The 25,155-nt window shown below is 48.5% G+C and overlaps 1 protein-coding gene across 2 annotated transcripts in view; it reads left to right on the forward strand.

Moving 5' to 3' along the window:
* The window catches only part of WDR19 (WD repeat domain 19), an 89,900-nt gene that overhangs the window by 64,232 nt on the left and 513 nt on the right, over positions 1–25,155 (forward strand). For both annotated transcript variants that reach the window (XM_008275097.5, XM_051842452.3), the window contains exons 27-36: positions 2,486–2,598; positions 4,520–4,588; positions 9,504–9,581; positions 11,114–11,210; positions 12,136–12,260; positions 15,311–15,392; positions 16,987–17,137; positions 18,656–18,779; positions 19,790–19,866; positions 20,148–20,276. In XM_008275097.5, coding sequence (XP_008273319.1) covers positions 2,486–2,598; positions 4,520–4,588; positions 9,504–9,581; positions 11,114–11,210; positions 12,136–12,260; positions 15,311–15,392; positions 16,987–17,137; positions 18,656–18,779; positions 19,790–19,866; positions 20,148–20,259 — 1,028 coding nt within the window. In that variant the 3' untranslated portion in view covers positions 20,260–20,276. The remainder of the gene's footprint in view (positions 1–2,485; positions 2,599–4,519; positions 4,589–9,503; positions 9,582–11,113; positions 11,211–12,135; positions 12,261–15,310; positions 15,393–16,986; positions 17,138–18,655; positions 18,780–19,789; positions 19,867–20,147; positions 20,277–25,155) is intronic.

A 25,155-nucleotide genomic window follows, 5' to 3' on the forward strand; every position in this document is an offset into this window, starting at 1 on the left:
CAAGATTTCAAAATGAAGAGGATAGGAAATGCAGGATGAATTTTGAAAATATAAATATTTTCATGACTTTTAAGTTAGTTACAAATCAAGGATATATGTTTATTGTGATGAAAAGTGATATACCCAAGATGTGGTTTTTTAAGATTTTAAAGATCCAAAAGAGAATTTTATATTTAAGAATAGAATACCTGGGAGGGGCTGGCACCGTGGCTCACTTGGTTAATCCTCCATCTGAGGTGCCGGCATCCCATATGGACGCTGGTTCTAGTCCCGGCTGCTCCTCTTCCAGTCCAGCTCTCTGCTGTGGCCCGGGATAGCAGTGGAGGATGGCCCAGGTGCTTGGGCCCTGCACCCACATGGGAGACCTGGAGGAAGCACCTAGCTCCTGGCTTCGGATCAGCGCAGCACAGGCCAAAGCGGCCATTTTGGGGGTGAACCAACGGAAGGAAGACCTTTCTCTCTCTGTCACTGTCTATAACTCTACCTGTCAAATAAATAAATAAATAAATAAAGGAAAAGTATTTCCAAATATATAATTATATTTTTATGAATATCTAAACATGAATTAAACTTTAAATAGGGGGCTGGTGCCATGGCTCACTTGGTCAATCCTCCACCTGTGGCACTGGCAAGGCAGTGGAGGATGGTCTAAGTTCTTGGGCCCCTGCACCCGCATGGGAGACCAGGATGAAGCTCCTGGCTTCGGATCGGTGCAGTTCTGACTGTAACAGCCATTTGGGGGGGTGAACCAATCGAAGGAACACTTTTCTCTCTGTCTCTCTCTCTCACTGTCTATAATTCTGTCAAATAAATTTTTAAAAATATACCTGCTTATAGGTTTTCTTACTGTGTTTGTAATTATTCTTAGGAAATACTGAAATAATTTTCATATCTTCACTGTATGGGCCATATAATGTTATTTGTATTGTTTTGCTTGAATATTTTATTGTAATAAAATATGCATAACAAAAATTTAATTTAAAAATGTACAGTTCTGTTATATTAAGTACATTTACATTGTTGTATAATGAGAGTTAAATACTGTAAGTTGATATTTTGATTTAACATGGCATGAAAATTAGCCATGTCTGTTTCAAATGATGATTTATTTGAAGCTCCTCATCTGTAGAACTTTTTCATCATCCCAGGCTAAATTCTGCACCTGTTGACCACCACTCCCGCTCCCCTCTCACGCCTCTCCGCCAATGTTCTGTATTACTCCCTCTTAATTCACTTTCCATCTCTGTTCTAATCTGCCTTCCATCTCCATGAATTTGTTCATTAAGTGGAATCATAAAATATTTGTCCTTTCTGTTATTTTGCTTTTTAAAATTCACAAAATGACCATATGAGTTGAAAAGAGAATTCATCAGAAAAAAAATTTGTTTTAAGTCTTCAATGAGACAAATAGGTAAAGGCATCTTCTGTTGTCTTGGGAAGCCAGTGATTAAGCAAAGAGCTAAAGAAAACAAGAAAGTACTGATAAAGGAGACCTTCTGATGACGTTTCCATCCTGACGTTACACATCACAGTTCCACTGAAGCACTCGGGTTTCCTAAGTTCTGGTGGATAAGGCCTGTCCATGTGAGCTATGAAGGGGACCTCACAAAGTTCAGAGAAAAACAGAATCGAAAAATACGTTTATTTTGGTGTAAAATTTTTAAATCCTTGCATAATTTTTTCGTAATACATACTTCCTATGAGCTTTGTGCAAGACCCCATGTGTATGTCCTCCAGGCCCCAAACACACACAGACACACACACTTTTCTCTGCTTCACTCTATGCCTTTCTCTGCTCATCTGCCAGGCAGGAGGCATTGCTATGCTTCAATGTGCTGTTTGCAGGCTAAGTGTAAGGGCTGCCATGGCTAAGTGTAAGCAGTGAGTCGGTGCTCCAACTGGGGTCCTTCTTCCTCTGTGCTTAATATACTCAAGCCCCAAACCAAAAGAAGCAATGCAGCCTTGGACTAGTGTCTGTGGGCAACTTGAGGATCTTCTTCCCCATCTGTCTGACAAACATACCCAGAATATTGTTTAAGGTGGTCCTGCTGAGGAAGGGAGATGGTGTTACATATTGTGTTATGGTTCACTTAGCTCCTGATTGTTCTGAACTCCAGGCAAGCCACGGTTGAAGTTATAGCCATAGTCATTCCTGTTGTTTCAGGAAATGAAATTGAGACTCTTAATGACAAAGCCCTGAAGGATAATAGCAAACCATAACCTGGAGCCTCACAAAAACCTCAGAATTTCCTCTCCTGATTCCCATTTAGAATGAAAAGAAGCTAGGACACAGTTAATGTTTGGAATAATGATCACAAATGGGTTTTGTGATGCAAATAGTCAGTAATAATAACTTTGATGTTTCCTGGTAGGAGTTGTTAATCGCCTATTTTCAGACTACCTGTTTTTAGGTCTTATTTTTAGGTTAGCAATAAAAGATAAACGAGTTTTCCTCAAATATTTTACCCCTTGCGTCTCGTTGCAGGGTCTGAAAACACCACGAATGAAGACTATCAAAGCATTGCCTTATACTTCGAAGGAGAGAAAAGGCATCTGCAGGCTGGAAAATTCTTCTTGCTGTGTGGCCAGCATTCACGGGTTAGTATTTGCTAAGAAAGCATACCCTGGGCTCTTCAGGAATGAGTATAGGAAATACTTTTAAATGCAGACAGCCAGTGTGGAAATCTCAGAGCCGTGGAACTCTTCCTGCCCCTCCCACACCCGGCCGGAGGCCTCCTCTGTAAAGCCTCTCCCATCTGTTGCTTTCCATCTTTGCCACCAGCAGCCCAGCCCAAGCCCAGGGCACCACACTTCTGATTATTGCCAAAGTTTGTTCTGGTTTCTCCATCTGTAATTCATCCTTCATTTTGTTCCCCAAAGAGGAAGAGTCCTCCTCGTCAAAGAGCTCCTTTGCCTAAGGCCAAACAGGGCACATGGCGAGTGAGGCTGTGAGGGGCAGCTGTGCAGCCCTGTTGATTGTGTGCCAGGGTGGGAACTTGTGGATGGGACACTGGTTTTCCGAAGGGGACATCTGCTCCTCACCTCTGTCGGAATTGTTGCCACTCAGGAGTTTGGGCCCCCAGGGTGCCACATCAGGTGATTTTTTCAAGAAACTCCAAAGTCCCAAGTCTCCCCGTTTTGCAGTGTTGGCCCAGGTGTTTATATAAAAGCTCACTGGCCAAAGAACACATGCCTGTGTGTGAACTCAGCCTCCAGGCAACCAATCTGCTGTTTCTGGCCTCTGACATGCATGCAAACTCCTTAGCTGGCACTTGAGAATTTCCACTATTTGACCAGCCAGTCTGCGCTTCCCAAACTGGCATCCGGGGATTTCCATGGAAAAACCCGATGCTGCACTCCGACAGCTAGGGCTTTATCCAGCCTCGTTCTCCATCCAGGTTCCGCCCTGCTCATCCTTCAGGTTCCTGTTTCTCTGTGACATCTTCATGGTCCTTCTCACGCATGGCCGTTGTTTCTTCCTCAGAGCACCTGGAAGCCAAGTGGCCACGCTGCCCATTTGTCTTTTCAGCCTTTAACGAGCAGGGAATGTCCAACCCACAGGCCATTTGAGGCTCATGAAATCGTTCGGTCTGGCCCTGCCAAGACCACCGCAGACAGGATTCAAAATTCAGCCAGTCTATAGCAGGCTGATTTTTAAGCTGATAGTTTTCTACAGTCCACAGATGATGTCCTAACTATCCAGGTGGCCCTCGGGAGAAAAAAGTTCCCCACCCCTGCTTTTTATGACCTTCCGTTTCTTCGTAGGTGTGACGGTGTGGTGGTCAGGAATGAGAGCTTCCTGAGGCGCCTTATGCTGTCACCACCTCACACTGATCTCCCCATAGCACCAGCAGAAGGGCCTCGCCATGCCGCTCCTGATGCACGGGGTCCAGAACAGTCTCAGCTACATAGCAGCAGGTTGTCACTGTGAATACAAATAATTAAATCTCCCTACTGAAAGAGGGTACATAATGCATTTTAATTTCATCAGAAATCCAAACTAGATTTATTCAGAGGGTTAACTGGGTTTTACGGTTTTTTGAACCTTTTTTTTTTTTTTTTTTTTTTTTTTTGACAGGCAGAGTTAGAGACAGAGAGAAAGGTCTTCCTTCCATTGGTTTACCCCCCAAATGGCTGCTATGGCCAGTGCTGCGCCAATCTGAAGGCAGGAGCCAGGTGCTTCCTCCCGGTCTCCCGTGCGGGTGCAGGGCCCGAGCACTTGAGCCATCCTCCACTGCCTTCCCGGGCCACAGCAGAGAGCTGGCCTGGAAGAGGGGCAACCGGGACTAGAACCCAGGGGTGCCAGCGCCACAGGCAGAGGATTAGTCTAGTGAGCCGCGGCGCCAGCCATTACCCAGCTTTTCAAGTATATATTTAATAACCAGCACTGCGTAAACCCCTGAATGAGATGAAGCTGTTTTGATAAACTGTGATGATTTTTTGTGTATGAAAGCTTTGTTTCTCCCAAAGTGAAAGCCGTCAGGACATCTTTCATTGCTGTGCAATTCTCATTTTTCAGGCACTTAAACACTTTCTAAAATGTCCGAGCTCAGAAGATAACATGGCTATAGAAATGGCAATTGAGACTGTAAGTAACCACTGTAATGGAACTTTCAAGAATGCCAATATTTTTAAAACTTTTTGAGGAAATTTCCAAATCTATGTGAAATAGACCAAACAGTTTAACAAGTCCCTGTAATTGCCTTCAACAGCTCTCAACACGTGGCCAATCCCATGTCACTCCACCCCCTTTCCCTCAGTTAGTCTAGAGCAAATATCAGCCATCGCTGCCTCATTTATGGGTACAGTATTCATGTGTAAACCTTCGTGTTTTCTTTTAGCTCTACTTTACATACAGTCAAGTTCACGATTCCTAAGTATTCAGCTTGATTAAGTTTCTCATATTTGAGGATGCTTCAGAAAGTATGTGGAAAAATGGAATTAAAAGATTAAGTTATTTGCTTGCAAAAAACGTTTTGAAATCCATGCATATCTTCTCTACAACACACAAGTTCTGTGAGCTTTCTGACCAGCCCTCCTCTGTATGCCTGTGTACCTCCTCCCCAGATCAGACCTAGAACTTTTCTAGCCCCCCAGAAGGTTCCCTCGTGTTACCTCCCCGTTGGTACCCTCCACCAAGGGTAACGCAGCTCTGACTTCTGTCCTTGTCAGCGGGTGCTGCCTGTTTGTGACCTTTCTATAAATGGAATTGTGTGTGTATTATCCTTCGGGGTCCAGTTCCTTTCAGCTGGCTTGGTGTCTGTGAATGCGTCTGTGTTGTTGCATGTAGCAATATTTCTTATTCATCACAGTATTCTGCCATATGACTATGATGCACTTTATTTACTTCTAATGGATTTCTGCAATTTGGGTGTATTATGATTAAAGTAACCATAAAGCTGTTAATGCTAGCGTCCATAAACACCCAGTTTTTTGGGGGTATATATGCGAATATATATACATTTATGTGTATACATAAAATAAAAGGTAAATAAAAATACATATGTATTTTTAGCAATAGTAGGTACTACCATTCTGTTCATGGTTGTTATACCAGTTTATACTCTACTAGCAATATAAGACATTTTAGTCACTTCCTAACTTTACCAATACTTAGTCTACTGCAATTTATTTATTCTGATAGATGTGTGGTGGTATCTCATTATGGTTTTCATTCATTTTTTTTCTAATGACTAATGATATTGAGCACCTTTTCATCTTTATTGGCCATGTGACTATCCTCTTTTTTAAAAAAATTATTTGTTTATTTGAAAGGCAGAGCTACAGAGAGGGAGAGAGAGAGAGAGGTCTTCCATCTGCTGGTTCACTCCCCAAATGGCCGGAATGGCCAGAGCTGCGCGGATCTGAAGCCAGGAGCCAGGAACTTCTTCCAGGTCTCCCATGTGGGTGCAGGGGCCCAAGGACTTGGGCCATCTTCTACTGCTTTCCCAGGCCGCAGCAGGGAGTTGGATAGGAAGTGGAGCAGCCGTGACTTGAACCAGTGCCCATATGGGATGCCAGCAGTGCAGGCAGTGGCTTTACCTGCCATACTACAGTGCCGGCCCCATGACTATCCTCTTTTTAGGAAGTTTTCTTCAGGTCTTTTTCCCCGATTTTGGATTGTATCATCTCAAATTCTTGCTGATTTGTAGAATTTTATTATGCATACTGGATATCAGTCTTTTTGTTACATATATGTATCATGAACATCTCTCAAGGTCTGGCTTACTTTTTTATTCTCTAGTGGTGTTTTAATGAACAGAAATTTTTAAGTTTTACATAAAATCCAATTTATGTATCTTTTATAGTTAATGCTTTTTATGTCTAATTTAAGAAAGCTTTGCCTGTCTCATAGTTAAGGAGATATTTCCCCTATGTTTTCTTTCACAAATGGAATCATTTTAGATTTCTCAGTTACACAAATGCTTATCCAAAATTGATTTTTGTGTGTGGGGTGGGGTAGGAGCCAACGATCTTTAATTTCTATTTGGATATCCAGTGTTCCTTAGCACTGCTTCTCAAATTACCGTCCTTTCCTCCACTGAAGTACCACGGAGTGTTTGTCAGAGATGAAATGACCACTTATGTGTGGATCTGCCCTTACATTCTTTAGTCTCTTCCTTTGATTTAGTGTCTATCCCTTGTTCCAGTACTACACTATCTTAATTATTAAAAGGAATATATATTATAATCATTCTGTTTCTATGGATTTGCTTATTCTAGACATTTCATAGAAAGGGAGTCATGTGATATGTGGCCTTTTGCATCTCACGTCTTCGCTTTTGCATAATGTTTCCGAGGTTCGTCCTTGTTGTAGCACATATCAGGACTTCGTACCATATTACATTGTATGACTGCATCACGTTTTCTGTATTCAGCCCTTGATGGAAACTGGAGTTGTTTCCACTTTTTGGCTATTATGAATAATGCTGCAGTTAACATTTGTGTGTAGTGTTCATGCAGACGTGTGTTTTCATTTCTCTTGAATATTACCTACGAGTAGAATTGTTAAGCCTTGTGGAAATTTCCTCTCCCGTAGAAGAAAGCTCATTCAGCACCGGAGTTAACCTCCGCCAGATGAAGACCTTCTCAAGGTCAAGGGCTCATCTTTTTATATAAGGAGCATTTAGTGCATCGCAGGCACTTAATCTTTGTTGAATTGAACACATTCACGCCAGCCCAGGGCCAGCAGTACACAGGCGATGAAAGTGTTGTTCCCCATCATCCATTCCTTCCTACCATGGGGCCTCTCCCCTTGGGGGGTGTGAGTTGGGGGGAGTAACCTTTACTTGTGATTTGCATTTTCTCACCATCTGTGCACTGTTTCACCTGCTGATTCTCAACCAAGAGCCATACCCCTTCATTACTTGAGAATATCTTCAAAACAGCCATTCTTGCCCCATCCCCACCCCACACACCTCAGGGTTCTGAACGACTTCCTGTGCATGTAAGAGACAATGAGTACAAGGCCTGAGTGACCCCTGGGATGTGACTGGGGAAGGTGCAGGTTCCAGAGTCGTGTTGGGGCCTTCATTACCACTTTGCTATCTGCTTCTGCCTTTCTCACCCCCTCAACTTTCTCCAGAAGGTCCCCACTGGCCCCTTGCCCAATAAAGAAGTCCCTGCTCAGTCCTCCCCCTACTTCATGATGTGGGGACGTGATCCACTGCTATAGTATGTCTTTGTGAAAACTCACTCCTTAGAACACTGTGTCTGGTCTCTGGGTACTTCTCAGGCGGTCTCTTCTCAGCCCCCTTCACTGGCTCCTCTACCCCTCAAGCGTCACTGTTCCTTGCATTCTGTCCATACCCTTCAGCTTTGAGTGACCAAACGTTCCCTGCTTCCTTGGTCTTTCCATCCCGGCCCTTTGGGTTTGCTCAGCTCGCCCTGGTGGCAGTGGCCATTGTTGCTGGTGAGAAAAACTGTAATAACCTGCTGAGTGCTGACTCCACTGGTAGGTATGCCGGATTTTCCGTGGAACATACCTAGCCTGGAAATTTCTCATTGCCTCTTTGGAAAATCAGACTTAACTGGGCATCCTGTTCTTTAATTTGCTGTGTCTGGCCACACTGTCTACTTGGCGCCCCATTTAATCCCTTCTCAGGAAAACTTACTTAATCGTCACAACAGTGCTGTGAGTTAGGTACAGTGGTTAGCCTTGCTGAGTCCCCAAGCGTAACCTGCTCAAGATCACACAGGTAGCAAATGCTATCACTAAAATTTGACCTCTAGCAGGCTGACTCCAGAGCCCTTGCTTTCAACCATTTCTCTATACAAGCTTAGAGAGCCAAAGCCGTCCACAAGGCCAATAGGGGAAGAAGCTCCATCATTTCTCAGTGCTGGCCTCTCTTCAAAGGAATACCGCAGTGACAAGAGCAGAGGCAACCCGGATGGTAACAGCTTGGCTTCCTCACGCTGACAGCAGCCACAGGCTGTGCAGTATGCGAATCCCTACAGCTGAGAGCCCCTCTACCCAGCAGGGGCAGGATGATCACTGCTGTGTTCACGTCTACTATCTCTTCCTTCCTCCACTCCACACATAACTTCCAGACTTTTCCTCTTTTTTCTTTAAAGATTTATTTATCTATTTATTTATTTATAAGGCAGAGTGACAGAAAAATAGGGAGAAACAGAGAGAAGGAGATCTTCCATCCACTGGTTCACTCCCCAAATGGCTGCAACAGCCAGGGCCAGGCCAGACTGAAGCCAGGAGCCAGGAGCTTCTTCCGGATCTCCCACAAAGGTGCAGGGGCCCAAGCATGTGGGCCATCTTTTGCTGCTTTCCTCGGTGTATTAGCAGGGGGCTGGGTTGGAAGTGGGGCAACAGGGACGTGAACCAGCAATACAATATTGGATGCAGGCATTGTGGGTAGCAGCCCCTCCCCTCTATTTTAACAGATACAAAAATGTCTTCATTTTGCCAATAATCCCCTATGTTTTCCCCACATTCCTAACCTTGCAGGTTCTGTTCCTACTAAAATTGCTACAACATAGTACCTACTCTGTCCTAATCAACATCCCCAGCACCTGAGTGACTTAACTCTTGCCCTCATGCACATGACTTATGAATGGAGGTTTCTCAGCCAGGATCCTGAGCCCTTCTCGGCACCTCCAGGGCACGCGCTGCCTTCCACTCTCCGTTGCCCTTAGCTGTCATGGGCAAGAGCGTTTCCCCACGCTCGGCAGGAGGATACTGCTTCAGGCCACTCCTCGGCTCAAGATGCCGTTCTCAAGGGACCACAGCCACTCATCTTAATTGTCATTGAAACACCCGAGAAGTGGGTTTTCTGTGTGTGGGGGGGTGGGTGGGTGTGGGTGTGTAAGAAGGATGGGTTTTGATTGATAGAGACTACAAATGAATGAGGAAAGATGCTGAGCCTGCACCATGTTAACATATCTTATGGTTTCCTTTTTACTCTGTTTCCTAAGCAGATGATTATTTGTCTTCCTCCTGCCAAGGTTTCAGACGCTGAATTTTCTGGCACTTTTCTCATATTAAACAGGTCAGCCAGGCCAAGGAGGAGCTGCTGACCAGGCAGCTGATAGACCACCTGATGGGCGAGAGCGACGGCATGCCCAAGGTACCGCAGGGGCTGCCTGCCTGGGGCTGCAGGCCTGAGCCAGGGTTTCACCCGTCACACACTTGGCAAGTTTCCTGTCTGAAAGCAGCCACAGATCTCTAGACAGACGCTGCTTCCTGGAGGGTATTATGTATATTCTCTCTTGAACTGGCATCGCCAGCTTGCAACAGCCAGGCCCCTCCAGGTACCAGTCCTCACTGCACAGTGAGTGTCTCTCAGATGGGAGCGTTTTGATCTAGGAAGTAAGAAAATGCACACTCCAAGTGTGACAGCACTGGTCCTAAAATTCAGTGCACTTTATTCATAGTCCAGAAACTGCAGGATGACCAAAAAATAAGCGCTTGCAAGTATCTTGCTATCTCTTGCTGTAATACTGAGTAGAAATAAACACTGAGCATGTTTTCAAAACATGATTCCTGCAGAATCGGTATTCTCTTGGTCCTGAGGGACCTCACACGCCCTTGGGAATGCCCCGTGGTGGTTTCTTCCCCTCCCCTCCATGTTCAGAGAGCTCTGCGTGCAAACTGGAGTCCCTGACGTGAAGGAGGGGAGCAGGCTGTCAGTTGTCAGGACGGTGGGGAGAGCCGCCGAGGCCCCGGGTTAGCCCGGTTCCCGTGAGCTGCTCCAGCCCTCCTCCCGCCACGTTCACGTCCAATGGTCTGGAAACCAGCATCAAAGGCAGGACATTTCAGAGCTGCAACAGGAAAGAGCCTGACCCAAGACCACAGAAAATGTATAGGCCAGGAAAAACGTGCATAGATGTAAAAATCTTTGAACCTCACAAAGTTGGTGTGGGGTGTTTAAGAATACGTTTTCCAGGCTCGTGAGGGAGACTGTGGGGAGCAGGCTTGGGAACACAGACGCCAAAGACAGACCACTGGAGTTCTAATCCTAGCTCTGCCCGCCTCCCGCTGTTTGAGTTTCTCATCTGTGAAATCAGGAGAACAGTGCTTTCCTCCTGGGCAGGCATGAGGACTTAAAAGAGTTCCTCTCGCCAAAGTGCCAAGTAAACCTCCACCTGGCACATACTCAACCCTGAGTAAGTGTGTGGTAAACTAATTTATTGTTTTTTTTTTTAATAATGTCATTTCTCTGTACCTGGCACATGAATGTGGTTCTTATTTTTTAGTTTAAGATTTATTTATTTATTTATTTGAAAGTCAGAGTTACACACACAGAGAGAAAGAGGTCTTCCATCCTCTGGTTCACTCCCCAATTGGCCGCAATGGCTGGAGCTGTGCCAACCCGAAGCCAGGAGCTTCCTCCAGGTCTTCTCATGTGGGTGCAAGGGCTCAAGGACTTGAGCCATCTTCTACTGTTTTCCCAAGCCACAGCAGAGAGCTGGATCAGAAGTGGAGCAGCTGGGACTTGAACTGGCGCCCATATGGGATGCTGGCACTGCAGGCGGCGGCTTTACCTGCTTCGCCACAGTGCCAGCCCCTGAATGTGGTTCTTAATGAAACTCAGACTTACAGGTATTTCTCTGAGCTGACCACCAAAAAGTGATGTTTCTCTAACGATTTGTGTGCCAGGATGCCAAGTACCTGTTCCGCTTGTACATGGCTCTGAAGCAGTACCCGGAGGCCGCCCGCACCGCCGTCATCATCGCCCGCGAAGAGCAGTCCGCAGGTGGGTGTGGGCGCCCCCTCCCTCCCCCACTCCAGCACAAGCCGTGGCCTCTGTGCCTGGGGAAGAGTGGCCAATGGCCAGTGTAGACGCGCTCTGCGCCCAGCTGGCCAAGGCGAGGGAGGCACTGAGACTGGGCACCGTCTCACTCCCCTGACCTCGTGGACGAGAGTGAGGCTTGGTCCCGCAGACCTGGCCCTGCGGGGTGCTCTGCCCTCGCACACGGGTCTGCCAGACCGGTCTGCCGGATGAGTCAGTGAGGCGACTTTCGGCTTTGAGTGTCGCGAGCCGACTCTTGAACGTTCACCCATGTGGAACACAGTTTTGGAAAATACTGGATTAGTATCGGCTTAGTGTCGGCCCAGGCCCTGGCGCTGGGAGCTCGGGACATGGGGAAGGGGCCGCGGTCCTGCCCTCCAGGGCGCACGGTCTCACGGGAGGGGACAGGTGCTAGAGGAGAAGGCAGCCGGAGACGGGATCCGAAGGCCAGGGGAGAGCCGAGGGTAATGGGCTCGGGCTGGGAGGAGCAGGACAGGAAGGGCACAGAGGGCTGGGGAACCCGGCACGGGGCGGCCCCGCGGGGATTTGCGCTGGATCCCAATGCCTCTGTTTTCAGCCAGGGTGTGACGGCGGCGTCTGGGCCCAGGGTGGGCTCCTCCGACATCAGAATGAAACCCAGGAGTGGCCATCGGCGCCCTCCCTCGCGGAGCACGGGTGGGAGTGGGGCAGGGTGGAGGGGCGGGCGCTGACGCCGTGGTAGACACCGGCTTGCGCTCCTGGGGGATTGCCCGGACACGGAACTCATCAACAGCAACAGGGAGCTGCCGCGGCGCGCTGGAGAAGCAGCAGTGCCAGTTACCAGCACTGCAGGTAGGACGAGGCCCCCAGAGCGGCCCTCGCAGTGACGTCACTCCCACCCTCCCCGAAGGAAACTACCGGAACGCGCACGACGTTCTGTTCAGTATGTATGCAGAGCTGAAGTCGCAGAAGATCAAGATTCCCTCCGAGATGGCCACCAACCTCATGATTCTGCACAGCTACATCCTCGTGAAGGTGAGGCCCGGGCGGGCGCTGGTGGCCGGGTGTGCTCCTCACCTGGGCGGGGGTGGGGTGGGGTGGGGTCCCCGGGCGCCTCTGCACCGGAGGAGAGCTGCCTCCCGGGTCTCTGCAGTGCACGATGCAGAATAACCACCACGTGCTGTCTTTTGTGCACCCCCCATCACCACCACCAAAGCAGAACGATGCGGATGTATCCCCTGCAGCTAAAATAGAAGTATACTGAAGAAACGAGCAACAGTGGTTTCCAAAGGAGCGGGGCCCGGAGCAGGGGAAGCCCCCAGCCCGGGGGTGGGGGTGGGGGGTTGCTGAGGGCGGAAAGGGAGGGTACGGGCTCCTCCGTGTGTGTCCTTCCGCCTTGCGTGAATTCTGAAGCATCTCGACATAGTCCCCTGCCCAGAAAGTTAGATTGGCTTAAGACAATGTGTCTGTCCAGGGTGTGTTAGCATATTAATTGCATTTTAGTAGAGCTTCCCAAAGTCCACTGGTTTTAATAGTGTTTAGTTTGCATCTGAATATAGAAATAATGTATGTTCACAAAAAATATAGAAAAATATAATAAAAAATTCACCCTTTATCACCCAGATACATTCATTAACAGTTTCTATATTCTCTACACATCTATACACGCACAAATATACTTGTTATGATTTTTTTCTACCAAATTGGGATTATATTTGTGTCCAGGTATATATTTTCTTAATCAGTAATTCTCAAGAGAAACAAAATAGATCATGCAGCCATCAAATACTTTTGTAGATATTTTATATAGGTGTTATATAATAGGCATTATTATATAACATGGAAATTTATACACACTAATCTTTGTAAAAATACAATCAGACCACTTAGATGTTTCTCAAAATTTTGCCCTAGGTCAAAGCACCTCTCTCCCTACTTATGCTAAATTGGTTCTCTGACCAGTCCACAAGCGCTTGTTTACCTATGAAGGTCCCTAGCAGAGTAGTCATGTTGTCAGTGTGTGTGTCTACACTGTCCAATAGACCTTTCTACACTGATAGCCCTGTTCTGTGTCTGGGCTGCCCATTATGGCCACTGCTAGCCCAGCTGTGGAGCGCTTGAAGTGCAGCTAACTCAACTGAAAGACTGTGTGTTTTGTTTTATATAATTTTAATATTTTTAATTAGAGACAGGCCTATCCACTGACCCATTCTCTGTATCCCTGCAATGGCCAGGAATGCAGCCCACATGGATGTCAGGAACCCAACCAGCTGCCTCCTGGGGTCTGCACTGGCAGGAAGCTGGAGTCAGAAGTCAGAGCCAGGCCCTGAACCCAGGCACTCTGATGCTGGACACGGTCATCTTAACCTCGTGGCCAAATGCCCACACCCTGTGATTTTAATTTTTAAATAGCCACTTAACTAATGGCTACCATAGTAGATCACACAGATCTGTAACGCTGACTAAGAGGGAAATGCACTTAGAATTCCAACTTGCAACCCCCAGGAGTACGTTTCCCTTGAGCCTTGCACAGAGAAAGGGGTCAGATGGAAGAGGGAGGTCTTTCTCAGCTTCAGGCCTGAGTGGTGACGCCAGTGCTGGGAGCAGTCCCACAACATGGCGGCTCTAGGAGTTGGTGAAAGATGACAAGCAAAAATAGGATGCCCTGGGCAGATGTTTGGCAAAATGGTTAAGACACCGTGGGGCCGAGTCCCTTATTGGAGTGTCTAGGTTGGAGTCCTGCCTCTCCGCCTGATTCCAGCTTTCTGCTGATCCAACCCTGGAAGGCGGTGGCGATGGCTGCCACTTACATGAGAGACCAGGATTGAATTCCTGGCGCTGCTGGCTTTGGTGTGGCCTGGGCCCAGCCATCGCTGGCATTTAGGAAGTGAAACCAGTGGACGGGAACTTGCTCACTCAGATAAATTAAAAAAAAAGGGGGGGGGGGAGGACTCCTGTAAGGAGCCTTCTAGAACAGGGCTTTCCACCACAGTAAGCCACAGGGATGCTTCTCGAATCCTTTTCTTGCCCTCTGGCCCCAAAGACAGGCTCATCACTTCCATTCCAGCCAGACAGCCTCCTCGCCCCTCCCACCCGACAAGCGCCTTTGGGACTCTTCCCCTTTGCTCTCATCTCTCCTTAGCACCAAGCATTTCCAAGATTTGCTAAGATTTATAACTGTGCCACCACAAGGGAAACTGACCCTATCAGATAAGAATAAACTGATGCAGAGATGTCGCAGGCATCGTTGACCCAAAGGACCGGAGCACACTCCATCCACATTCCCAGGGAGTCCGAACTGAGCTTGGGTGATGGGGACTGTGACTGAAGGGCGCACGGACAGACAGCTGAGCTGGCGGTGCTGAGGCCGAGTCAGCGGAGGGCGAGGAAGGATGAGCAGCAGGGGCTCGCCTTCCTTTTTTTTTTTTTTTTAAGACTCATTTATTTTACTTGAAAGTCAGAGTTACATAGAAAGAGGAGAGGCAGAGAGAGAGAGGTCTTCCATCTGCTGATTCACTCGCCAGATGGACACAACAGCCAGAACTGCACCAATCCAAAGCCAGGAGCCTCCTCTGGGTCCCCCATGCAGGTGCAGGAGCCCGAGGCCTTGGGCCATCTTCTACCGCTTTCTCAGCCCACAGCAGAGAGCTGATAGGAAGTGGAGCAGCCAGAACTCAAACCAGCACCCGTATGGGATGCCGGCACTGCAGGCAGCAGCTTTACCTGCTACACCACAGCGTCAGGGGCTCCCCTTCCTTTAAACTTGGCTCGTGCTAGTTAGGGTGTGGCACTCAGTACATTATACCATCCCCCATTCGCTTGGACCTGCTCCCTGGGAGTCAGCTGGTATTATCAGTCCCCCATAATAGCCAGTAAGATATGTGGCCCAGGGCAAAGTGGAACACAAAGCATGGAGCAAGTGGGGCCAGCAGCCACAGTGCCAGGCGGCAGCTGTGGCGAGGAGGAGAAATGAGGGCGACATCCCAGTGACGTCAGCCAAGAAAGGCCACGATGGAGGAGCTGTTCATGTGGGGGTACGAGGCATGCGTCGGGGCTGGTCAGAGGAATGCAGTGTCTTCTTTCAGATTCACATGAAGAGTGGAGACCACATGAAGGCGGCTCGCATGCTGATCCGGGTGGCCAACAACATCAGCAAGTTCCCGTCCCGTGAGTAGTTCCTGACGTGCACGCCACCAGCCTGTCTCCCTGTGCACGGCACGGGCGAGATCTGCGCTCAGTAACCCTGCCGGCCAGAGTCCTCTCGGTGCAGTCACTCACCACGCCCCCGTGAGGTGGTATCCAGGGGTCCCCGAGACCACCCTGTGTGCAATGGTTCTTCCCGAGGAGGAATCCCGAGACTCACCCCATAGTACTGCGAAGGCCAAGACAGATGACAGCGCCGTCAGCTACAGTGAGAGGCGCAGCCATGGGAGTCGCGCAGAACACAAGTACTTCCTCCAGGACTGAGCCATGGCCACGCGTGTGAAACGCGTACCAAGAGGTCCGTTAGAGACTCGAGCAGATTGTATCGAGGGCTGACCGTGTAGAGACACCCCCCCACACACACACATCGGGCAGGGACCAAGTCTTCCAGACCCCCGAAGGCAGTTCAGTGTGACCCACCTGCACAACATCCCAGGCACTCATGGCGGTGCTATTTGGAAGCGGATGGCCCCTTCCCTGAATCCAGTTCCAGATGCCGGCCGAGGGCTGTGTGTAACTGGCCCTTCAAAGGGTGGCCATCTCTGGCCGGCACACATGCAGTCTGGTGCAGGTGCGGGTTTCCTTGGCTCACAGATAAGCAGAGTGGGGCCCATGAAGTGAGGGAACACTGGCTTAAGATCACTGCTGTCAGCCAAGAGCGCTGACTCTGTGGCCCCGGCCCCAGGAGGACACGGCCTCCACAAGAGGCCCCGTTATTCTAAATGTCCCGGTAGCACTCTTAAGGAGCAGGCCCGGGCCAGTCTGTTCTGTGAGAGGCCAGATGTCCAGATGTTACGTCGCAGCTTTGCGGCCCACACGGTGCGTTGCAGCCCTTCGGCCCTGCCGTCTCGGCAGAAGCAGTACCCAAACCAGAGCACGGCCGCGCTCCACTGTTTCTGGACGTAGAAATGTGAACCTCATATAACATGTCATTAAATATTCCTCTTAATTTTTTCAACCATTTAAAAATGAAAATGTAAAAAAAAAAAAAAAAAAAAAAAAAACCTTCTTAGCTCCTGGGCCACACTCACTGTCAGGGAGCCAGGTCCGGTCCACGGGCCAGCGTGCCAACCTCCGCTCTCTAAATGCATTCTCCGTGGCTCAGGAAAAAGACTTTCGCATAACTGTAGCCCACCGGGAGCAGAGGTGGGTGTGCGCCCGGGGACTGTTTGGTTAAGAGGTCATGGTCTTCGCGCCAGTCCTTGAGCATCTGTCCTGAAGGTGTGTTAGATGGCAACACAGGGGTTGGTCCAGCAAGGAGTCCGTGTGTGCGCCCCGTCGGCTGCAGAACCTCATCTCGCCGTGGGGAAGGAGGCTGAGGCCCTGGCACAGGTGTCGGCTCAGGCAGCAAGTCCCCATGGCGGAGGGCAGCCCACGGGGTCCCCAGGGGAGAGACCAGGGAACAGCACACAGCCTGGCTGCTGTCCTCGTGAAACGGGCCGACCTGCGTCCTGGCGCACAAGCAAAGCTCCGCGAGCCGTGCCCTGTCTCCCGGCTGCGTGCCAGCAGCGCTGAGCACAGGGACACTGTGTGCTTTCTGCCCCCCTCCGTGCTGCAGACATCGTGCCGATCCTGACGTCCACGGTGCTCAAGTGCCACCGGGCGGGCCTGAAGAACTCCGCATTCAGCTTCGCAGCCATGCTCATGAGGCCCGAGTACCGCAACAAAATAGACGTGAAGTACAAGAAGAAGATCGAGGCGATGGTCAGGTAGGCGGGGCCAGCCAGGCCCACCCTTCCGTTTCATAAAGGCACTTTGCCAAAGTGGGCTGCTGACTTGCAGGCGTTGTAAGAGCACGGCTGGGGGTGGGGGCTGTGTTCAGCTGCCAGCCCAACATCCAGCCATGGCTCGAACAAGCCAGCATTCATGGACTTGTAGTCCAGGGCCGACGCCACCAAGCACAGACCCGTCTGTCTTCTAAGCTTTACCGTCCATAGCCAGAGGAGTCTTCCTCATAGCTACAAAAAGTCTGCTGCGCCTCCAGACGTCACATCCCCACTCGAGGCAGCCTGTGTATTCAGGGAGGCAGTGTCCCCAGGACTTGCACTTCGACCTCCTCGGCTAGGCCTCTGGCACTCTCTCCCCCAGCTGCGAAGCATACTGCACAGTGCTGTGGCCGAGGGTGGAGACTGCTGCCCTGCAGGCCACAGTGTCTGCCCGGAGGGAGGATTCGACAGTGTTCGCGGCGTGAGAGTGAGCCCAGTGCCCAGAGCGCACTTGCAAATCCCGTGCAGCTCCAAGAGCGCGTCAGGCTCGTCTCACTTCAGGAAGCAGCAGGCAGCCCTACCACGTACGAGATGAAGCATTGCCGTGCATGTTGGTTCTGTCCCCCCTCGTTCGTAGTGCTGCCGTCTGGGGTGTCTGTCAGTCACGTTATGATCAGGGGCCCAGGCCGCAGCCAGGGGATGGACTGCACTGGTGAAGGCGGCGGGGTCAGTGACGCTCCACGGTCAGCTGGGCTTGGGACCAGCCTCCCAGCACAGGAACACGGGGAGCCCCCCTTCGAGAGATTCTCCAGAGGGCTCCCGGCTGCTAGTTGTCACCCTGCCTGCCTGCAGGTCAGGGCTGGGAACTCAGTGCAGCGCTCCCACACAGGCAGCGTGTGTGCACCTGAGACATCACTGCTGCCTTCCAAAGTCTGCAGCTGGCAAAAGCTGGAGTCACGGGCTGGAGCTTGGCTCTAAGCCCAGGCCCTCTTTACCACTAGGCTAAGTGCGTGCTGTCAACAGTAGATTCGTCTGACCTAACATACCTGCTAGCATGGAAAGTGAGCTGGGAGAAAAGAACTGGGAAATGCAAGGTCGTATTCACCTCGACAGCTCAGTACCAGGCTGGCCTGGAAGAGACGCTGCTCATTCTCCAAGTGGTCCCTGGCCATGTCAGTCTGTGCCTACTGACTGCATGGGGCTAATTTCACTCACCGCACAGCCTTTCCCACTTCACGTACACACACACAACCAAAAATACCAGGCTCCCCTCTTGGCACAGGAAGACAAGTGACGGGACCTACCCACGGTTTCTGCCACTCAGTGTGCTGTGAACTCCTGCTCCCTGACCCTAGTAGAGCCTGGCCAAGTATCCTACGCACTCTTCTCCCTGGAGCAGGGACGAGGGCTGACGGTGAAGGAGGTGTGTGACATGGGCCTAGTTTCCAGATGCCGTTCACCTCCACCCACACTGGAGGAAATAAGTGGTTTTCTGAAAGGACATGTGACTCCTCCTCACAGGAGACCCGACACATCCGAGACAGAAGAGGCCGTGACCCCATGTCCGTTCTGTGAATTCCCTCTCCCGGAGTGTGAGCTCCTCTGTCCTGGATGTAAAAACAACATCCCCTACTGCATTGCGACCGTAAGTGTGCAGCCCCTGCCCCTTCTCTGCCGATGTATTCCTAACCCACTTGAATACTTGACAGATGCCAACCGCCTCCTCAGCTCTGAGATCATCCCATCCTCAGCTTTCCTGCCTGACTAAGCACACAGTTTATGATCAACAAGGCAGAGTTAGACTCAGTGCACTCAGTAACCTTAGGTGAAGGCACCAGCCGGAAGCTGCTGCGGGGCGGTGTAGCCCAGGCGTAGGGACCAGGCTGACCTGGGCTCAAATGCGTCTTTTGCTACCCACAAGCGAGACACCTGGTGCGGTGTGCTTTGCCTGGCTAGGGTCGTGTCTAACAATGCCTGCTGTGCCAGCAATGCAGACCAGTACCCTGCGGGAAGTCCTGGTGCCATACGGGGCGTGCTGCGGCACTTTCTAAGGGGCAGTTTCGACTTTCAGTATTTGTTAACCATTGAACCAGCACAACTTCTGTTTTTATGAATTTAGTAATGAGGTCACAAAATTGAAGATTTTCCTTTTTTTTTTTTTTGTAAGATTTTATTTATTTGAGAGGTAGAATTACAGACAGTGAGAGGGAGAGACTCCCCAGATGGCCACAACGGCCGGAGCTGTGCTGATCTGAAGCCAGGAGCTTCTTCGCTGGTCTCCCATGCGGGTGCAGGGGCTCAAGCACTTGGGCCATCCTCCACTGCCCTCCCAGGCCACAGCAGAGAGCTGGACTGGAAGAGGAGCAGCCGGAACTAGAACCCGGCACCCATATGGGATGCCAGCGCTGCAGGCGGAGGATTAACCTACTGCGCCACAGCGCCAGCCCTGAAGTTTTTTCTTCCTTTAAACATGAACCAGTAGGATCGAGCTTTGGTCCTTCTGAGGCCCTCTTCTTGATCAGTTATCCACCGTGGGAAAGAGCAATCATCTCCTAAGTTAGGGTTCTGGCTTTTAACTGCACCTTGTTATAACTGAATATTGGTGGCAGTTTTTAAAGCAAGCATGAATCTCACTTGGAAATGCACTGTTCCCAGGGTCGACACATGCTGAAAGATGACTGGACCGTGTGCCCGCACTGTGACTTCCCCGCGCTGTACTCGGAACTTAAGATGTAAGTGCGCCTCCCCTGACTCAGTCACATCTCCCACCAACGGGCCTTGTATTCTGCAGTCTCCTTATCTGCTCATGTCCCTGGAGATCCCTGGAGACCCAAGTCGCCTTCCCGGAACCACCTCCTGTGACGGTGGACAACACTAGTGCATGAGATCGAAGACCTGAGTCTTCAGTTGCACGCTGAACGTGTGTTAGGAAATGAACATAAAGTTGTTTCTCACGTGAGTGCGACCCACTACTGCACACTGAATTCCTTCTCCATTTCCCTCCTCCAAACAGCATGTTAAACACTGAAAACACATGCCCTATGTGTTCAGAAAGACTAAATGCTGCTCAGCTGAAAAAAGTCTCGGACTGTACCCAGTTCCTGCAGACAGAGGTGGAGCCGTGAGGGCACGTGCGCTGCAGGTAAGCGCCAGATCACCACTTGCGTCCAGGGCTTGGGGGCCGCGGGGGCCACTCGGCTTCCTGCTTCACAGTGGCACTGACCTCTTTTATTGTGTGTACATCATGTAGCTGCTGGCATTGGAAAATCTGACAACCAATTTTTGATCATTTTGATTTTACATATTTGAGAGGCAGATGCAGGGTGAGCTTCCATCTACTGGTCCACTCTCCAAGTGCCCACAACGGCCAAGGCTACAGCTGGGAGCCAGGAATTGATACAGGTGTCCCACACAGGTAGCAGGAGCCCAATTACTTGAGCCATCACCTGCTGCCTCCTGCGGTCCGCATTAGCAAGAAGCTAGAATCGGGAGCTGGAGCAAGACCTTGAACCCAGGGACTGCAGTGCTGTCTGAATTAGCATCTTAAACATGAGGCCAAATGCTTGCCACTGATGTGTGTGTATAATTTGTAAACATAATACTTTAGTACAGTCTCCAAAGTGACAAAGGTTATTTGGTCAATTAGCATCATGGGGCCCAACTGGAACATGCTTTATAAAATCATATAGGGTCCTTTTTAGTCAATGCATTCAACCTAGAGCCCCCTAATAAAAATGAGGTTTATATTGTAATTCACGGGAATGTACTGTAAAAATTGTGTGTTCCAGAGATTTGGAAAACCTCCATTGCTTTTTCTTTCCGAGTCTCATTGTTGTCACATAAAAGCTCCATGCAGCCCTTCCACTTCATTCCACTGGCAAGAACTTAACTCCCATGGCCATACTGCAGAGGCAGGCAAGGAAATGTGGTCTCTAGTGGGAAGAAAACCTTGCCAAACTGTGTTTCCCTAAAGGAAGCAGCGGGAGTAATGACAGTGTGTGACACAGCCTCTCAAACGTAACCTGGCTGAAATACAACTCGAGGTTTCCCCAGGACTTGTTCTCATAGTTGCCCTGGCCCAGGACACGGTAAACAGATAAAGGAAGCCGAGATGCTACCTCGAAAAGGAGAGAAGCCAGGTCTCAAACCAGTGCCCATAAGGGATGCTAGCACTGTAGGCGGTGGCTTTACCCACTATGCCACAGCACTGACCCCTTAATGTTGAATTCTAAGCTCTGTATTATTACAGATATTTCAGATATAAATTCTTTATCCATTGTTTGCAAATAGTTTTTCTCTTTGGATATCTTTTGAGGCACAGAATTTTTGTTTTGATGAAATCTAGTGTCTAGTTCTTTTTCCCTTTGGTTGCTTGTGCTTTTGGTGTTTTATCTAAAAAGTCATGGCTGAAGCCAGTACCATGAAGCCTGCAGGAATGTGACAGTGTCACTGTTACCTGTAGTCTGCTGTGAGACAGGCTCCAGCTTCTGATGCAGACACCCAGCACCAAGTGTAAAAAGACACACTTCCAACTGGCAAGGGGTATGTCACTCTGAGTTGTAAAAGTTTTTTATTCTAGATGCAAGTCTATGACTTTTTCTGATTGGTATCTTTTTTTTTTTTTTAAAGATTTTGTATTTATTTATTTGAGATGTAAAGTTACAGACAGTGACAGGGACAGACAGGTCTTCCATTTGCTGGTTCACTCCCCAAATGGCCACAATGGCCAGAACTGAGCTGACCTGAAGCCAGGGGCTTCTTCCTGGTCTCCCATGAGGGCGCAGGGGCCCAAAGGCTTGGGCCATCTTCCACTGCTTTCCCAGGCCATAGCAGAGAGCTGAATCAGAAATGGAGCAGCTGGGCCTAGAATCAGCACCCATATGGGATGCAGGTGCCACAGGTGGAGGATTAACATACTGTACCACAGCGCTGGCCCAATTGGTATCTGATATTTTGCTTTGGTGAATTATAATTGATTAGTTTTTGAATTACATTTACTGCTTTCTGTAATGGCCTGTGATCTATCTTGAAATAATTCTTACTTACAGTGGGAGGGGGCAGGCTGGGTGTTTCCCTCACATGGAGATTCAGGCAAGAGAACGTTTCCTTTCCCCATTGAAGTACCTGGGGCCTTCGTAGACAATCAGCCATGTTTAAAGTGCGAGTCTCTTTCTTGGCCCTCTCTTGATTGCTCTTTCTTTAAAAACTATACTGTCTTGGTTAATGTGGCTTTACGTCTTTAAGTTAGGAATCGTGGTACCTGCAAACTTTGTCATTTTTTGATTGTTTTGATCACTCTTAATCAAATCTTAGAATCAGCTTGTCAAATTCCCAAATTTTCTATTACTGTGTAACAAGTTGTCATGCATTTAGCAGCATAAAGCAACACAGATTATCATCTCACAGGTTCTGTGGGTCAGTAGTCAAGGCACAGCTTAGCTTGATCTGCTGCTCAAGGCTCCCAATGCAACAGCCATGGTGTTGGTTGAGGCTTCAACCTCTCTTCCAGGTTCACCGTTGGTGGAATCCTGGTCTTTTTCTCTTTGCCAGACAGCGTGGCCTAATGTGGTTAGCACATGATATTCACAGGTCTTGCCCAAATTCAGGAGGAAGTGTCACTCAGAATGCCACCCTGGAGCTGGGGACCTCGAGGGCCATCCTAGAACTCTGCTTACCCCAAGTACACGGACGCACAGAGTCTCAGTTCTTTCCTGGCAGTATATTACATTTTTCAATGCTGAAACCTTTCAGGCCTTTGGTGTATTTATTCAAGTAATTTGGGGAGATTTTTTTTTCATTTTCCAATTGTTAGTATGAAAACGTTAAACTGATTTTAGTACACTATGTATCCTGCAATTTTTCTAGTTGCACTTAAGTGTAGTGGTTGTTATTTTTAGATTCCTTCAGATTTTCTGCATGAACAGTTGTTGGGTCTATAGAGAGAAATTTACTACTTCCTAATACCTCACTGGCAGGGATCTCCAGTGTACTATTGTATAAAAATAGTGAAGTCAACATCCTGGCCTTGTTTCCATTATTGGAGGCAGGCATTCCGTACTGTCACCCTTTAATATCCACAGGGATTGGTTCCAGGACCCCCATGGTTACTGGGGCTGCTCAAATCCCTTATATAAAATCACATCATATTTGCATATATTCTGTGCACATCATTGTGTGCATTTTAAATCATTAATTCCTAATACAATAAAACTGCTACATAACTGTTATATGGTACTTACACTGTTTTAGGAAATAATAGCCAAAGGGAAAAAAATCAAAGTCCATATGTACAATATTTTTTCAATCTGCAATTGGTGGAATCCACAGGTGTGGAACCCGTGGATACAGAGGGCTCAGTGGAGTTCACCACTGTGATGTTTAGATGTAGGAAGGCCTTTATGAGAAACCTAACAGCTTACAAAAATTGCCTTCTATTCCTAGTTTGCTGAGCTGAGTGATCTTATCAAATGCTTTTTATGCATGGGTTATTCTTCAATATGGTAAAATATGTTGATTTTTGAATGTTAAAATCAAGTTTTGTTCATGACATATACACCCACTCTGATGTATTGCTGGCTCTTTTATTAACATTATATGGAGTACAGTGTCCATGTTCATAAAGAGTATTTGAGCTATAATTTTCTTTTAATTTCAAGTTTATTATCAGGTAGAGTATCTTTTCCTATTATGTCTCATCTGCTTTTTGTTCTCTGTTCCTCATATTTGGTTGATCAAATTTCAGTTTATACTGCTATTGACTTTTTACCTATAATTCTCTGCAGAATTTGTTTATGCTATTTCACACATATACATACATAAATTCCATTAGCTTTTTGAAGTAATCTTTTAAGTAATTTAAAATTTGAATTAAAAATTTTTTGACATCTGAAGTTTTTTTCATGATACACGTGTTCCATAAACATTTTTAAGACCCCAACTGTGCATGGGGCCAGAATTGTGGCGTAGCAGGTTAAGCCACTCCTGTAATGCTGGCATCCTATTTGGGTACTAGTTCACGTCCCAGCTGCTCTACTTCTGACCCAGCTCCCTACTAATGTGCCTGGGAAAGCAGAAGAAGATGGCCCTAGTCCTTGGGCCCCTGCCACCCACAGGCTCCTGGCTTTGGCCTGACCATTTGTGGAATGACCTAGCAGATGGAAGATCTCCCTCTCTACCTACAATTCTGCCTTTCAAATAAATAAAGCTATAAAAATATTTTTCGTACCAGAGAAAATATTTATTTGCATGGCAGAAGCAGAGAGAGAGAGATCCATTCACTGATTCACTCCACAATGGCTGGGGCTGGCACGATCTGAAGCCCGGAACTTCTTCCAGGTCTATCCACATGGGTGGGAGGCCTTGGGCCATCTGCTGCTGCTGTCCCAGGCGCATTAGCAGAGAGCTGAGTCAGAAGTGGAGCTGCTGAGATATGGGATGCCAGCACTTCAGGAAGAGGCTTTACTCACTAATACCACAGAGACAGCCCCCAGCGAGAATCTTTTAATTCCATTTTCCATGAACATTTTGAAGTTCATATATATTATTGGGGCTGTCACTTAGCACAGTGGGTTAATCCATCACCTGCAATGCTGACATCCTATACTGGCACTCTGGTCTGAGTCCTGACTGTTCCAATCCAGTTCCCTGCTGATGTACCTGGGAAAGCAGCGAAAAAACAGCACAGTACTTGGCCCCCACCATTCTCATGGGAGACTTGGATGGAGTACCTGGCCCGGCCCTAGCCATTGCTGCCACTTGGGGAGTGAACCAGAAGACAGAAGCTTTCTCTCTCTCCCCTTTCTGTCGCTCTTTCAAAAAAAAAAACCTGTACTAAATACACAATATAGCTTTATATTCACCAGTTCCATATTGTTCTTGCATTCTTGAATCTAGGGTTCCATATAGTATTACAAGTTGCTTTTTTTAAACTAAGATTATTTATCTGAGAGTGTTCCTATTCGGTGGTTCACTCCCCAAATGCCCACAACGTTCTGGAACTGGATCCAGGTCTCGCACAAGGG

This window comes from Oryctolagus cuniculus, chromosome 2 (assembly GCF_051225735.1).
Source record: "Oryctolagus cuniculus isolate XC-2025 breed Fujian yellow rabbit chromosome 2, ASM5122573v1, whole genome shotgun sequence".
Classification (NCBI taxonomy): Eukaryota; Metazoa; Chordata; class Mammalia; order Lagomorpha; family Leporidae; genus Oryctolagus; species Oryctolagus cuniculus.